The following is a 16122-nucleotide window of genomic DNA, read 5'->3' as shown; positions in this document are numbered from 1 at the left end:
TGAGTTCCGATAACTTGAGCACGTGTTTGACTTAGTTGTAAGCGTAACGTGTAACATACATTTTTTAATCATTAGAAATTTTTTTATTAGAAATTTTTTCTCTGATTGGTTTTGGTAATCCACATGTCTACGAAGCAACCACCGCTATTTTAAGGCAACCTACCAGCCATTTAAATTTACAAAAGTTTTTTCCCCTTTGCATCTGGTCGATCTTTCTTGCCCCGGTTGAAACAGTTGCTGTGCTTCGCAGAGCAAATGGACTTTTTAATATGGCAGATTGATTTAGTAAACAGATGTTTCATTAAAGAAACGGCAATATTTGTCAGAAATCAAAGGTGTACCCTTTGAAAAGCAACAGCAGGTCCGAAGCATGCTATAAATCTCAATTTCGGTCTTTTAGTAAGGGTGCTCAACACTCAGGAATTGTGCCCAACTTACCAGAGCAATTCTAAAACTACACGCAGATTTAAAAAGATGAGAGAATGCAGTGAATTGAAGAGCAATGTGCTCGAAATATTCCCAACAAACAAATTGGTATCTTCTATATGTTTCCATAGTTTTGAAAAAAGAACAAAAGCTATTGAATCGGGGCGCAGGATAATAGGCGAAAACTCGATTAGGCGAATGGGTTTTTGTCACATTTAGGCAAAAAGTCTGAACTAAGTTTTGTGGAAATAAGGCGAATACAAATTTAAACACTTAAAAGGGGTACAACTATATCCGCTCAGTAACATAATGTAGTCAAGTGCTATACTATAAAAAAGTCTTAGAGAACAATAGCTTACAAAAAAATCGAAAAACTGACAATAGTAATTGAATTTTGAGAATTTTTACGATATATTTTAACTTCAATTCCCACTATTTTCTGTGCCTGTGTCAACGGGTAGTTCTTAAACATTTACATCGAAACTATTGATAAACAATTTCATACATGTACCGACTAAAGTTTATCAGCTGACTTTTTATGGGTACAAAAACATCCCAGCAGGCGGGATTCGAATCATCGACCTCCAGAGTCATCGCCAGCAGCATTTCCCACTCCACTGTCGTGCCTATGTTATTTTCCATGCTGACAGCGTTTTTATTTTATCAACAAATTTTACTTCAGAAAGAGAGCAATTGATATCACTAGAAAATTAAAAAGACAAGCGTGTTTAAATCAGTTGTGAAGCCAAAGAATGTGAAAAAAAGTGCAAAAACGGTTAATCGAAAATTTTTCATAAAAACACACGTAACTACATTAATTACTTCTAATTCTAACTTTGTTTGAGAGCAATTAAACAATCACTATCGGATAGTTTTTTGAAGCACTTCCTTTAAACGTTTGAATTGGTATTCGCCTAATTTCCACAAAGCTGTAGCTTAGGACTTTTGCTTAATGGTTACAAAAATTCAGCCCATTTAATCGAGTTTTTGTCTAATATTCAATCCCCAATCAACCCATCAACCGTCTTCTATATAAGAAAAGAACAACAGTTGATACATGCTGCTGTCAGTCAATCAATTATATAAGTCTTATAGCCCTTAATATTTGTCACCAAATAAGACTGTTGGCAATCCTCTAACTATCTCTTCTTCCGCGAATTTTTGTGCTCTACGGATGACTGTAAAATCACAATTCTATACTATAAAAAGTTTTCACATCTGGCCAATTCCGAAAAAAGATTAATTAAAGAGAATAAAAAAGAATTAACGAAGTGATTTTTGCCTACCCTGAAAAAATTGTGCCTAAAGATATTTCCCACCCTAAAACTCACGTACTGTTTTGAAACTTTTGTGTTTGCTATGCGAAGTCTAACGTTTCATAATGGATGGGGTGGTTCTGTGACGTACTGTGTTATAGTATACAATGGTCATTGTCAATTGTAGTGCTAAAACCACTAATTTCATTTAATCTTTAATTTACTTCTAATTAGTCAATTATTTCATTTTGTTCAATCTTGATTTGAAGATCAAATCTTCCTCGTTCATGCCTGCTAAATTTGTTTACTTAATATTGTGATTTAATTGTCTGTTCATACTGTCTGCTCATTTTGTTTTACCGCAAATATCCATTTTTAGTTATGATGAAATTGCTGATCAAAATTCTGCTATTCCTATTTATTCATTCTCTTGAATCTAAATTCATTTTTCAGCTGACTCTCTTTATTTCTAATTCCGCTCCGCGAATCACTCAACTCAGAATATCAGATATAACTCTAGTTTCGCTAAGCGAAATACCAGTCTAAAACTTAACGCTGTATTTGCGACGCGAATACCACTTAAAAGTGAGGCTCAGAAAGTTTAATCTACTCAATACAAATTTAGTAGTGGAAACGCTCCGCGAAATCACGAATAATTTCGTAGCAGCTAAAATTGTAAAATTGCTCCGCAAACACACTCAACTACAGAAGACGATTTCTGTACGACACGTACTCTGGAATTGAATAGAACCAGTCAAACCGCTTTGCAAGAGCGGAGTTAGCAAAATTCATCAGACGTTATTAGGGGATCAGAGGTAGGTACATCAGAGGTTAATACCTCAGGAAAGTAATAGTCTGAACAAATTTTCAATTGGTCAACAAAGTTTGTCAAACTGAGATGACGAAAAGCTCAGTACTGTCATCGTTTTATATATTTTTACTAGCTGACCCTCAACAGATATTTTGTTTTAGCATGTCTATTATTGGTTGAGGAAAAACTAGTAGAAGTGTGCGTTTTCGATTATGTTCTCTGGTCCTTATGCAGTAAAACGGCTGCCAGAAACAAAAGGATATTTTAACATACTTTGACAATCGAACAGTTTGCAGGAAAGTCTGCTGCATGTGATCTGTCCAATCTTGATTTAAAAATTTGTTATTTTTTAAAAGAAATAACGTCTCCTTAATGTTGATCGAATTTGTGCGAAGGAATTTGTGTTTAAAAATGAAGTATTTTGCTATTCTTTTCTGCCTGTCCATGAAACATTCGAATAATTAAAAATTGAACACAATCAACCTCCGGAAAACAATTTGCTCTAGAGAGACAGGGCTAGTGATGGCTTTATATTAGTGACGACCTCTTTTCGGAATGAGAGCAATTGAGACCCCTCAAAAATGAAAAAGTGAAGCGTGAAAAAGACACCCGAGAGGTCAAGTAATGTTATAGTACAAAAGCGCAAAAACGGTCATGCATAAAAAATAAAGACAGACTTTTATAATAATTGCCTCAAACTTCGTTCTAGGGTAATTAAGCAGAATCAAACCGTTATCGGACCCGTATTTTAATTTTCAACAAAACAAGAAAATGTAATTGTGAAAATTTTCAAAATTGAGGGCAATTATATCCAATTTTATTCAACTCTCAAAAACTGCGAGACAGTAAGCGTCAAGAACTTTTAAAATTTATTTCCTGGGCTACTTAAAAAAAGTAAGAAGGAAATGAAATTTTTGTACATCTGGCTCGGTAATAAATTTCTTATGGAACAATAAACTATATGCTGCACATCATTTGCACGTCCTGGCTCTGTTCATAAAAATCTTAATATGTCATCAGTAAGAGTACAATATGACGGTTATGAGCAACAAGTTAAAAAAACAAAACCAAAAAATGACACGACAATCTCATCTAAGGTTGTGACACATCAGCAAAAAACTTATTTTTTTATTAGTATTTATGTTCACATCAACCCCTACAATCATTTTCGACAAAAAATGTCATCTTGTCAAGAAAAGAGGAATGCACTCATATTCTCTTAAGTGTTTTTCTTTCTACGTGAAATCAAATACTGCTTGCTAGCTGATGTGTTCAGATATGTGTTGGTCATCTGCTTTGCATCATGATTTCTGACCCATCTCATCCTCAAAATTGCACAATTTTTAACAAAGTAGATCACGGAATGCAAACTTTTCAATCATTTAAAATTTTTAATTCCCAAGCATTCAACTTCGATTTGAGACCCCCCTTGAGCAATTGAGACCCCTCAAAAATGAAAAAGTGAAGCGTGAAAAAGACACCCGAGAGGTCAAGTAATGTTATAGTACAAAAGCGCAAAAACGGTCAAGCATAAAAAATAAAGACAGACTTTTATAATAATTGCCTCAAACTTCGTTCTAGGGTAATTAAGCAGAATCAAACCGTTATCGGACCCGTATTTTAATTTTCAACAAAACAAGAAAATGTAATTGTGAAAATTTTCAAAATTGAGGGCAATTATATCCAATTTTATTCAACTCTCAAAAACTGCGAGACAGTAAGCGTCAAGAACTTTTAAAATTTATTTCCTGGGCTACTTAAAAAAAGTAAGAAGGAAATGAAATTTTTGTACATCTGGCTCGGTAATAAATTTCTTATGGAACAATAAACTATATGCTGCACATCATTTACAGCCACAATTTCAACGGTGCCGCACCACATCTTAGTTGTTTTATCGTAAACTAATATGTGTCAAAGAAAAAAGGTCATATGTAGCATTTATTAACTAATAATTCTCCAATAAATTGAAGAGTGAGCTCGTTTTTTTCAAGCCTCAACCAAAAACTTAAGAATAAGCTATTTAATGAGATCCCAAGAAGCAGTTGCCTAAGGAGTACTTAGGTTTACTGTAGAATGACCGTCTATGCTGCTCCCCCATTTAATATGAGCACATCAAAACACCACATTTGAAGAATGTGACGAAACTAATGAACACTCGCGTTCCCGTTACTCGATTTAATACTCACTGGGAGCGTGTGCAAGAGTGACAAGATCATGCCACCGTTGTCCACGCCTGCCCAAAAACAGGTATCGTGAAAAACCGTGTCGGCGGATATAAAAAACTCTTATATTTGAATTGGATTTGAAGCGAATTTGAACTGAGTTTGCTTACTGTCACAAATGTCCATACACGTTTATAACCCCAATCTTAAAACACCGTCACGAAAAATAGTGAAGTGAGTTTACTTGAATTTACTGTGAATTTAGAGAAATTTGGACACTTGTTACGTGACAATCATATTCTTGAGTGTTGGGTTTAAAGTTTGACCATTATCGATCCAAAATTGGATCACAGGTCATTAGTTCTCGATACTTCTGACTGAAGTTAATATTGGTCTGGAAAATTCCAACTTGAGGCTTAAAGCTTGATCAGAAAAGAGCCTAACCTCATCCCTTTCAACCCAGAGTGTCTGTTTCACCATAAGAGTGGGTCGTCTGCAAATCCCACTCTTCTTCCTGTTGTTCCTGGCAAGTGATCCGGGTGACGTTGCCATGGTAGATCCCCGTCCGCTGCTATCCCAGTCTGATGAATATCTGTCTGCGGGCGAGTTCTCCCGGGTGGACGATCGGCTGCCAGTTGAGAAAGAGTCTGATTCTCGAACTGTGCCCCCTCGCTCTTGTGCCAAGTCGTCGTCTACGGTTGCTGCCGGCTTTTTAAACCGCTCTGAAGAAACGGTGCAGTTCACATGATCACACTTGAAGCACCATTGATGAAATACCGAAGCATTCCAAATATTTGGAATTCAAAATAGTTGAAAGCAGTATTTACAATATTTTGAATCGGAACATGCTTAATATTGTTTCAGAGATTGACCTCAAATTGATTATCTAAAATCTTAACATCAAATGTTTTCTGACGCGAACAGTATTAACAAAAACCTAAGAAATGAAGAAATTGTCGCATGTGCACAAAATACATCTTCAATTTTTTTTTCTGTATCTCGAGTTTATTTTCAGATACTGACCGAATTTTGTTACGCTTCAAAAAGAGAGCAGGAAATATGAACCTCCTACATTTATATAAATTTGCTGGTCCTGGCTCTGTTCATAAAAATCTTAATATGTCATCAGTAAGAGTACAATATGACGGTTATGAGCAACAAGTTAAAAAAACAAAACCAACAAATGACACGACAATCTCATCTAAGGTTGTGACACATCAGCAAAAAACTTATTTTTTTTATTAGTATTTATGTTCACATCAACCCCTACAATCATTTTCGAGAAAAAATGTCATCTTGTCAAGAAAAGAGGAATGCACTCATATTCTCTTAAGTGTTTTTCTTTCTACGTGAAATCAAATACTGCTTGCTAGCTGATGTGTTCAGATATGTGTTGGTCATCTGCTTTGCATCATGATTTTTGACCCATCTCATCCTCAAAATTGCACAATTTTTAACAAAATTGATCACGGAATGCAAACTTTTCAATCATTTAAAATTTTTAAATCCCAAGCATTCAATTTCGATTTCATTCACCCAGTGCATTCACCCAAGCACAATTTACAGTCAGAAAAACAATTTAAAAGCTAGAGAACTGTAAGAAAAACTATGACAAACATTCCTCAGAAGCAAAAAATATGGAATGCAAAGTCGTTGATTAAATCTAGGGAGAATAGGTCGCTTGAAACAAATTCTATCCGGATCATTAATGATTTCAAGGACGTATGCATTAAACGATGAAGACTTAAGAAAAAAGATGAACAAAATTAAAAAAATATATAGACGCCGAAAATAAGTTTTGACTTTCACGTACACCAAAGGATGGAAGATATATTTCAAATTTGAGGATAACTTTAAATATATTTCAAATTTGAGGATAAATTTAAAAAACTTAAAATTTCAGAAATTTCCATGAGGAAGCAAACTTGAAAATATGCTATGAAAAACGAACTTTAGAATTAGAAATGAGCTTTCACCAGTGGTCAAATAACTCATTCAGTTTTTGCTCCTCTTTTTATGAATTCTTCAAGCACTCTGCCTCAATTGGAATCTAGAAACTTAACAACTCTCATTGGAACAAAACAGATGTGCAAATTTTCTCAATAGAAAATCGGGTAATAAAAAAGAGAAACATGAGTAAAAAAACACAGTTTTTTGTGTTTGATAATCGTACTTGAATACTTTTTTCTTCGTAAAACAATGTTGTTTGAATTGTCAAACATTCTGAAAGCACAATTAATCAAAGTTTTATGCTTAAGGTATGCACATACACTATAGTACCAAAACACTACCTAAAGCACCATTTGTGCGCTTTATGCGTTACTTTTGCTCAAAACGTTTGATTGTCGCAAAGGCGTGAAGAAAGTTGAAAGTTTTAAGTTTTAAACGCGATTTCATTCTCACTTTTCCGCTTACACAGAAAACAAGGTTAAGCTGCTTTGTTAATTCACTGTTTGCCATGTTGTTGCGTATGGAAACGTCCAACTTTCATAGTCAGAAGACAAGAGTCACTTAGCCTAAAATCAAGATAGCAGTATCAAGACAGTATACAACATGCATACAAGCTGCAACAAAAGTGTAAAAGGCTCAGAGCGTCACAAGTTAAGGAATTGTTTGAGTTGTTCGGTGAAATTAAACGAGATTTCTTGGCAAAATTTTTTTACAAGCAATCAACAATCTCGTGGGGTACAAAACATCAGATGAGTGGACACTGTTTGCTAGGTATCAAACAAGCTAAAGGGCCTAGTTCGCCTTGAGTCGTTAAAAAATTACGAGAATTTCGTTTTCGAAAGCTTATTCTTTAACTTAACAAAATGATGCTTCTGAGCATAAAGCAAAGATTGTCAACAAAAACTTCAAAGAAGAGGAGCGGGAGGTAGTGGGATGGTTGGCAATTAGTTCAGATCTGAATGCTATTGAAAATTTCTGGGCAATTGTGAAGCAAGGCTTGCAAAAACCGAGAGAAATTTAGAAAAAAATGGAAGAAAAATGTTCAAAACTTTGCGTCAGATGTCCTTTTAAATTTGTCTGAAAACTTCATAAAATGTCTGCCACATATTATAAAATCTAAGAGCGTAAATTTCAGTTATTCGAAAACTGATTTGAACTCAAATTGTTTAATTATTTGATGTTTCTGTAGCTTTTTACGAGTTTTCTTGTTGTAAGTAGCTTTTTGGTACCATAGTGTATTTGAAGAACAAGGAGTGGAACAATAAATTGTAAAACTAAACTTTTTTTCTAGTAAAAAAAATTCTTGGCCTGCTTTTTTTAAAATCTCCTATTTAAGAAAGATATGATACAAGTAAATACCCCAACAATATTCAACAAAAAAGCAGCACAACGTTCAAGTCGAAATCTTTTCCCGAGAAGCAAGAGCAAAAAGAAACACTTTATAGCCATCAATAACAAATTTAGAGCATTCTAACAACAGCTTAGCGCAAAAAATTGAATTCCCATTGAGGAAGTAAAGGAAATCCTCCTAATTTGCATCGACGGTTTAACTTAACCAGTTTTCACATCATTGTTTTTCTAAAGAGTCAAGCACTTGTTGCCGGCACATTTTACTAATTTTTTAAATGAAATAAAAAGAAATAGCTAGAAAAAGCCGTTTAAGTCCTAAAAATCTAGTTTCTATGGTTTAAAATTTGAAGACTACAAGATTTTAATTTGATTAAAATTATTTTGCTTCATATGATTCAAACGAAAAAAACATTTTGTGGAAAAACTACTATAAATTGAAGAAATAAAATATTTTTTATTTTTTAATACTATGGAAGTTTAAAAAATCGCAAAAAGACACATATTTATTGAAGTGGAACTTCTTACAGTTTAAAATCGTAAATACAAAATTACCAAATTAGAGATAAACAGCCCAATCAAAATAAATGAAAACTTTGGAACAAAGATATATATTATAAAGAGCAAGGACGGAAAAGTCAGCAGCCTATTGTAGAAAAAAGTATGTTCATATTTAAACTGTTTATAACTTTTTTTTTGAAAAAATAACAAAATTTAGCTAGAATTTCTATTAGAAGGCTGCAACTTTCCAGAAACAAATTAAATGATGTCTAATTTTTAGTCATTTTGACAGAATTATATGATTCTGGGCACTTTTTGCATTTGATCGAACTATTTTTCCTCCAAATAAGTCAAAACATAAATTTTTAAGTTAGAAAAAATCAGTTAACTAGGTACAAATAGCCGAACTGATTTTTTGAAAAAAACATCATATCAATTACCTCGCAATTAAAGAAATCGACAATTCATCGGACAAACATGGGCCAATATAAGTTGCACGAATTGCTCTTGCCCTAGAGTGCAAACATGCGGCCAATTTTTACGCAGTTTTTTTTTAGGATTGTGATAATAAACTTTCTGTTTTAAGTTAGCTGCTTAAATTCCCAAAAACATTTTTTTTACACCTGACAGGTATTCCTGTGATAAAATTAACATCGTGAAACGGCAAATTCATTGATAGGTTGCTATTGACCGAACAAAGCAAAAATATGTAATCGTCTATAACTATCCTCCGTCCTATGTAGGGGGCGCAACATTTCACAACTCCAAATATTCATTGCTTTTTCCAAAATTATTGTCAATATGGAATTTTACTAAGCATGGAACGCAGAGCAAACTTGAGTGAACTTTTCAACAAAGTTTCAAGCTTCTTGTGGTTTTTTTTAACCAAACCGTGCAAAAAAAATTTGGAAATGACTCGAAAAGCCCTCGCTGTCGTCAAGCTATGTTTTCATTTAACTGTCGCCTTCTAGAACGACTAATAAGACTAAAAATGAAAATAAAAATATATAGCATAAAAAACAATTGAACTGAACAAAAAAAACTTGAAAAATTTTTCTATTTAACACGAATGCACCTAACAATAAAAACATAAAATACTTCTAGCAATAGGCGTCGTTTGAATTCCGGTTGAATGAGATAACATAAAACAACATCCAAAAATTGCTACAATGTTCCAAAAAATAGCAAAATAGACGAATTCTTTCTAACATACCAAAAAATAGAATTATAATTTTAAAAAAACACACACGTGAGCATACTTAAAGGTTTTTATAGCCTATTCGAACCATTATATAGAAATCACAAAAACAATTCACACAGAACACGGGAAAAGAATGTGTCACTTGCTTTTACTTGGAGCAAAAAACCGTCACTATTTGCTGGATCGCCAATTTTTTAAAAAACCAATACAAAATTTTCGATTTCCGCTTAAAAATTCACTCCAATAAAACTGCTTAAATTGAGAAATTTATTCAGAACTCTTTTCTGAGTCGTAAAAATAGGACCGCTATAATAGCCAGCTGCAAAGAAGAGAGTGGCCAAAATAGTTTCGAAAAGATCAATCATTTGCTTCAAAATTAGATTGTTCAAATATTGAGATGGGAAATGCGATAATGATGTATTAATTCGAAACGATTTTTATAAAACTTGAAGCCAAACCAACAAGAATATGGATAACTTGATTTCGGCCTATCTGATGTATAAACAATTGAGTCTCCACTGAAGGAGACTGACGAAATTACTTTCTGAATTTATCTTACCGGAAATGCGTTCATCTTCCCGGACCCGTGTGTCATAACAATTCAGTACTGAATCATAGAATTTCCATTATAATTTTTGCTATGACCAGAGTGTTATGCTAGCTGATGTGTTCAGATATGTGTTGGTCATCTGCTTTGCATCATGATTTCTGACCCATCTCATCCTCAAAATTGCACAATTTTTAACAAAATAGATCACGGAATGCAAACTTTTCAATCATTTAAAATTTTTAATTCCCAAGCATTCAACTTCGATTTCATTCAACCAGTGCATTCACCCAAGCACAATTTACAGTCAGAAAAACAATTTAAAAGCTAGAGAACTGTAAGAAAAACTATGACAAACATTCCTCAGAAGCAAAAAATATGGAATGCAAAGTCGTTGATTAAATCTAGGGAGAATAGGTCGCTTGAAACAAATTCTATCCGGATCATTAATGATTTCAAGGACGTATGCATTAAACGATGAAGACTCAAGAAAAAAGATGAACAAAATTAAAAAAATATATAGACGCCGAAAATAAGTTTTGACTTTCACGTACACCAAAGGATGGAAGATATATTTCAAATTTGAGGATAACTTTAAATATATTTCAAATTTGAGGATAAATTTAAAAAACTTAAAATTTCAGAAATTTCCATGAGGAAGCAAACTTGAAAATATGCTATGAAAAACGAACTTTAGAATTAGAAATGAGCTTTCACCAGTGGTCAAATAACTCATTCAGTTTTTGCTCCTCTTTTTATGAATTCTTCAAGCACTCTGCCTCAATTGGAATCTAGAAACTTAACAACTCTCATTGGAACAAAACAGATGTGCAAATTTTCTCAATAGAAAATCGGGTAATAAAAAAGAGAAACATGAGTAAAAAAAACATACAGTTTTTTGTGTTTGATAATCGTACTTGACTACTTTTTTCTTCGTAAAACAATGTTGTTTGAATTGTCAAACATTCTGAAAGCACAATTAATCAAAGTTTTATGCTTAAGGTATGCACATACACTATAGTACCAAAACACTACCTTAAGCACCATTTGTGCGCTTTATGCGTTACTTTTGCTCAAAACGTTTGATTGTCGCAAAGGCGTGAAGAAAGTCGAAAGTTTTAAGTTTTAAACGCGATTTCATTCTCACTTTTCCGCCTACACAGAAAACAAGGTTAAGCTGCTTTGTTAATTCACTGTTTGCCATGTTGTTGCGTATGGAAACGTCCAACTTTCATAGTCAGAAGACAAGAGTCACTTAGCCTAAAATCAAGATAGCAGTATCAAGACAGTGTACAACATGCATACAAGCTGCAACAAAAGTGTAACAGGCTCAGAGCGTCACAAGTTAAGGAATTGTTTGAGTTGTTCGGTGAAATTAAACGAGATTTCTTGGCAACATTTTTTTTAAGCAATCACTCATCTCGTGGGGTACAAAACATCAGATGAGCGGACACTGTTTGTTAGGTATCAAACAAACTAAAGGGCCTAGTTCGCCTTGAATCGTTAAAAAATTACGAGAATTTCATTTCCGAAAGCTTATTCTTTAACAAAATGATGCTTCTGAGCATAAAGCAAAGATTGTCAACAAAAACTTCGAAGAGGAGCGGGAGGTACTGGAATGGTTGGCAATTAGTTCAGATCTGAATGCTATTGAAAATTTCTGGGCAATTGTGAACCAAGGCTTGCGAAAACCGAGAAATTTAGAAAAAAATGGAAGAAAAATGTTCAAAACTTTGCGTCAGATGTCCTTTTTAATTTGTCTGAAAACTTCATAAAATGTCTGCCACATATTATAAAATCTAAGAGCGTAATTTTCAGTTATTCGAAAACTGATTTGAACTCAAATTGTTTAATTATTTGATGTTTCTGTAGCTTTTTACGAGTTTTCTTGTTGTAAGTAGCTTTTTGGTACCATAGTGTATTTGAAGAACAAGGAGTGGAACAATAAATTGTAAAACTAAACTTTTTTTCTAGTAAAAAAAATTCTTGGCCTGCTTTTTTTAAAATCTCCTATTTAAAAAAGATATGATACAAGTAAAGACCCCAGCAATATTCAACAAAAAAGCAGCTCAACGTTCAAGTCGAAATCTTTTCCCGAGAAGCAAGAGCAAAAAGAAACACTTTAAAGCCATCAATAACAAATTTAGAGCATTCTAACAATAGCTTAGCGCAAAAAATTGAATTCCCCTTAAGGAAGTAAAGGAAATCCTCCTAATTTGCATCGACGGTTTAACTTAACCAGTTTTCACATCATTGTTTTCCTAAAGAGTGAAGCACTTGTTGCCGACACATTTTACTAATTTTTTAAATGAAATGAAAAGAAATAGCTACAAAAAGCCGTTTAAGTCCTAAAAATCTAGTTTCTATGGTTTAAAATTTGAAAACTACAAGATCTTAATTTGATTAAAATTATATTGCTTCACATGATTCAAACGACAAAAACATTTTTGAAGAAAAGCTACTATAAATTGAAGAAAAAAATTTTTTGATTTTTTAATACTGTGGAAGTTTAAAAAATCGCAAAAAGACACATATTTATTGAAGTGGAACTTCTTAGAGTTTAAAATCGTAAATACAAAATTACCAAATTAGAGATAAACAGCCCAATCAAATTACATAAAAACTTTGGAACAAAGATATATATTATAAAGAGCAAGGACGGAAAAGTTAGCAGCCTATTGTAGAAAAAAGTATGTTCATATTGAAACTGTTTGTAACTTTTTTGTCAAAAAATAACAAAATTTAGCTAGAATTTCCATTAGAAGACTGCAACTTTCCCGAAACAAATTAAATGATGTCTAAATTTTAGTTATTTTGATAAAATTATATGATTCTGGGCACTTTTTGCATTTGATCGATCTATTTTTAATAAATTTTTAAGTTCGAAGAAATCAGTTAACTAGGTACAAATAGCCGAACTGATTTTTAAAAAAAAATTCATGTCAATTACCTCGCAATTAAAGAAATCGACAATTCATCGGACAAACATGGGCCAATATAAGTTGCACGAATTGCTCTTGCCCTAGAGTGCAAACATGCGGCCAATTTTTACGCAGTTTTATTAGGATTGTGATAATAAACTTTCTGTTTTAAGTTAGCTGCTTAAATTCCCAAAAACATTTTTTTTACACTTGACAGGCTTTCTACTGATAAAATTAACATCGTGAAACGGCAAATTCATTGATAGGTCGCTATTGACCAAACAAAGCAAAAATATGTAATCGTCTATAACTTTCCTCCGTCCTATGTAGGGGGCGCAACATTTCACAACTCCAAATATTCATTGCTTTTTCCAAAATTATTGTCAATATGGAATTTTACTAAGCATGGAACGCAGAGCAAACTTGAGTGAACTTTTCAACAAAGTTTCAAGCTTCTTGTGGTTTTTTTTAACCAAACATTGCAAAAAAAAATTTGGAAATGACTCGAAAAGCCCTCGCTGTCGTCAAGCTATGTTTTCATTTAACTGGCGCCTTCTAGAACGACTAATAAGACTAAAAATGAAAATAAAAATATATAGCGTAAAAAACAATTGAACTAAACAAAAAAAACTTGAAAAATTTTTCTATTTAACACAAATGCACCTAACAATAAAAACATAAAATACTTCTAGCAATAGGCGTCGTTCGAATTCCGGTTGAATGAGATAACATAAAACAACATCCAAAAATTGCTACAATGTTCCAAAACTTCGCAAAATAGACGAATTCTTTATAATATACCGTAAAAATAGAATTATAATTTTAAAAAAACACACACCTGAGCATACTTAAAGGTTTTTACAGCCTATTCGAACCATTAAATAGAAATTACAAAAAAATTCACAAAGAACACGGGAATAGAATGTGTCACTCGCTTGCACTTGGAGCAAAAAACCGTCACTATTTGCTGGACCGCCAATTTTTTAAAAAACCAATACAAAATTTTTGATTTCCGCTTCAAAATTCACTCCAATAAAATTGATTAAATTGAGACATTTATTCAGAACTCTTTTCTGAGTCGTAAAAATAGGATCGCTATAATAGCCAGCTGCGAAGAAGAGAGTGGCCAAAATAGTTTCGAAATGATCAATCATTTGCTTCAAAATTAGATCGTTCAAATATTGAGATGGGAAATGCGATAATGATGTATTAATTCAAAACGATTTTTATAAAACTTGAAGCCAAACCACCAAGAATATGGATAACTTGATTTCGGCCTATCTGATGTATAAACAATTGAGTCTCCACTGAAGGAGACTGACGAAATTACTTTCTGAATTTATCTTACCGGAAATGCGTTCATCTTCCCGGACCCGTGTGTCATAACAATTCAGTACTGAATCATAGAATTTCCATTATAAATTTTACTATGACTAGAGTGTTATGCTAGCTGATGTGTTCAGATATGTGTTGGTCATCTGCTTTGCATCATGATTTTTGACCCATCTCATCCTCAAAATTGCACAATTTTTAACAAAATTGATCACGGAATGCAAACTTTTCAATCATTTAAAATTTTTAAATCCCAAGCATTCAATTTCGATTTCATTCACCCAGTGCATTCACCCAAGCACAATTTACAGTCAGAAAAACAATTTAAAAGCTAGAGAACTGTAAAAAAAACTATGACAAACATTCCTCAGAAGCAAAAAATATGGAATGCAAAGTCGTTGATTAAATCTAGGGAGAATAGGTCGCTTGAAACAAATTCTATCCGGATCATTAATGATTTCAAAGACGTATGCATTAAACGATGAAGACTCAAGAAAAAAGATGAACAAAATTTAAAAAATATATAGACGCCGAAAATAAGTTTTGACTTTCACGTACACCAAAGGATGGAAGATATATTTCAAATTTGAGGATAACTTTAAATATATTTCAAATTTGAGGATAAATTTAAAAAACTTAAAATTTCAGAAATTTCCATGAGGAAGCAAACTTGAAAATATGCTATGAAAAACGAACATTAGAATTAGAAATGAGCTTTCACCAGTGGTCAAATAACTCATTCAGTATTTGCTCCTTTTTTAGGGAAGTGTAGAGTGGCTCGTTATAATGTCACAAGGGAAATTTGCTGTCTGTAAAGGTTCAGAAAATGGACACTATCTTGTGCTAGACTAACAATTTGATTTGAAGTTAAAAAAATGATTTAAAAAATTTACTAAAAATTAGGGCAGAATGGCAAAAAGGAATCGACTGGGCTCAAATTAACCACTTAAACAAAAAATTAACTCTTCAATTGAAGCACTGTATTCTAAAAATTTTAAATTAAAAATATATAACACTTGACTCGGCAATACATATACAAACTTAGGCTTATATAGCAACCCCACCTCCCCTCTTGCCATGAGCACTAACCTTGTCTAAGAGACCTGCGACCGTTGCCTCCACTTGAGTTCCGTTCCGTTGTTATCGTTGCCAAACTCTGCTGGGTTGTCAAAACTGTAGGACTAACAGGGGTGGGGTTATTGGTGTTTTCTGTTCCCTGGAACATTGGGATTGAATTGTCGGTCAGAATTGTGTTTTTCCTCTCCTCCGACATCTTTTCCAGACCCTCATATCCCTCTGGCATCGCTGGGTCGTCTGTACTGGAGGTGGTCTTGCCCGAAGGCGGTCGTCCGTTTTCGTAAATGATTCCATCTGAATAATACATCAATTGGAAAACTATTCGCCGGGTACCTAAGCCGCTTAAACTTGAAGGTTTATGAAGCCAAGCCATCTTTAAACCAGTGATTAACTTTTCCAGCACTTAACATTCTCGCAAGAATCATTTCAAATCATTCGTTTCGGGTAACTGCAACAAATTTCTTCCACATCATTAAATTATGTAATTCCCTCGCAATCCTTTTTATTTATTCAAACATTCATGCCCACTTTGAACGGAAGTAAATATTTTTATGTGCGACAAAAACCTGATTTACAGGTGCGATAGTTGTT

General features: G+C 33.3%; 1 protein-coding gene across 1 annotated transcript; it reads right to left on the bottom strand.

The window, feature by feature from the left end:
- Positions 1-5099: 5099 nt before the first annotated feature.
- Positions 5100-15853, bottom strand: LOC142355070 (uncharacterized; the record flags this gene model as incomplete). The annotated part of the gene is made up of 2 exons (XM_075407346.1): positions 15544-15853; positions 5100-5377 (listed from the first exon to the last, which is right to left on the bottom strand). Coding segments are annotated over exons 1-2 (573 nt in total), but the record flags the coding sequence as incomplete, so codon positions are not given.
- Positions 15854-16122: the final 269 nt, after the last annotated feature.

The sequence above is a fragment of the Convolutriloba macropyga genome, unplaced genomic scaffold, assembly GCF_964194025.1.
Source record: "Convolutriloba macropyga unplaced genomic scaffold, txConMacr16.3 SCAFFOLD_4471, whole genome shotgun sequence".
In the NCBI taxonomy this organism is placed as follows: Eukaryota; Metazoa; Xenacoelomorpha; order Acoela; family Convolutidae; genus Convolutriloba; species Convolutriloba macropyga.
This window is presented reverse-complemented; position numbering and strand designations above follow the sequence as displayed.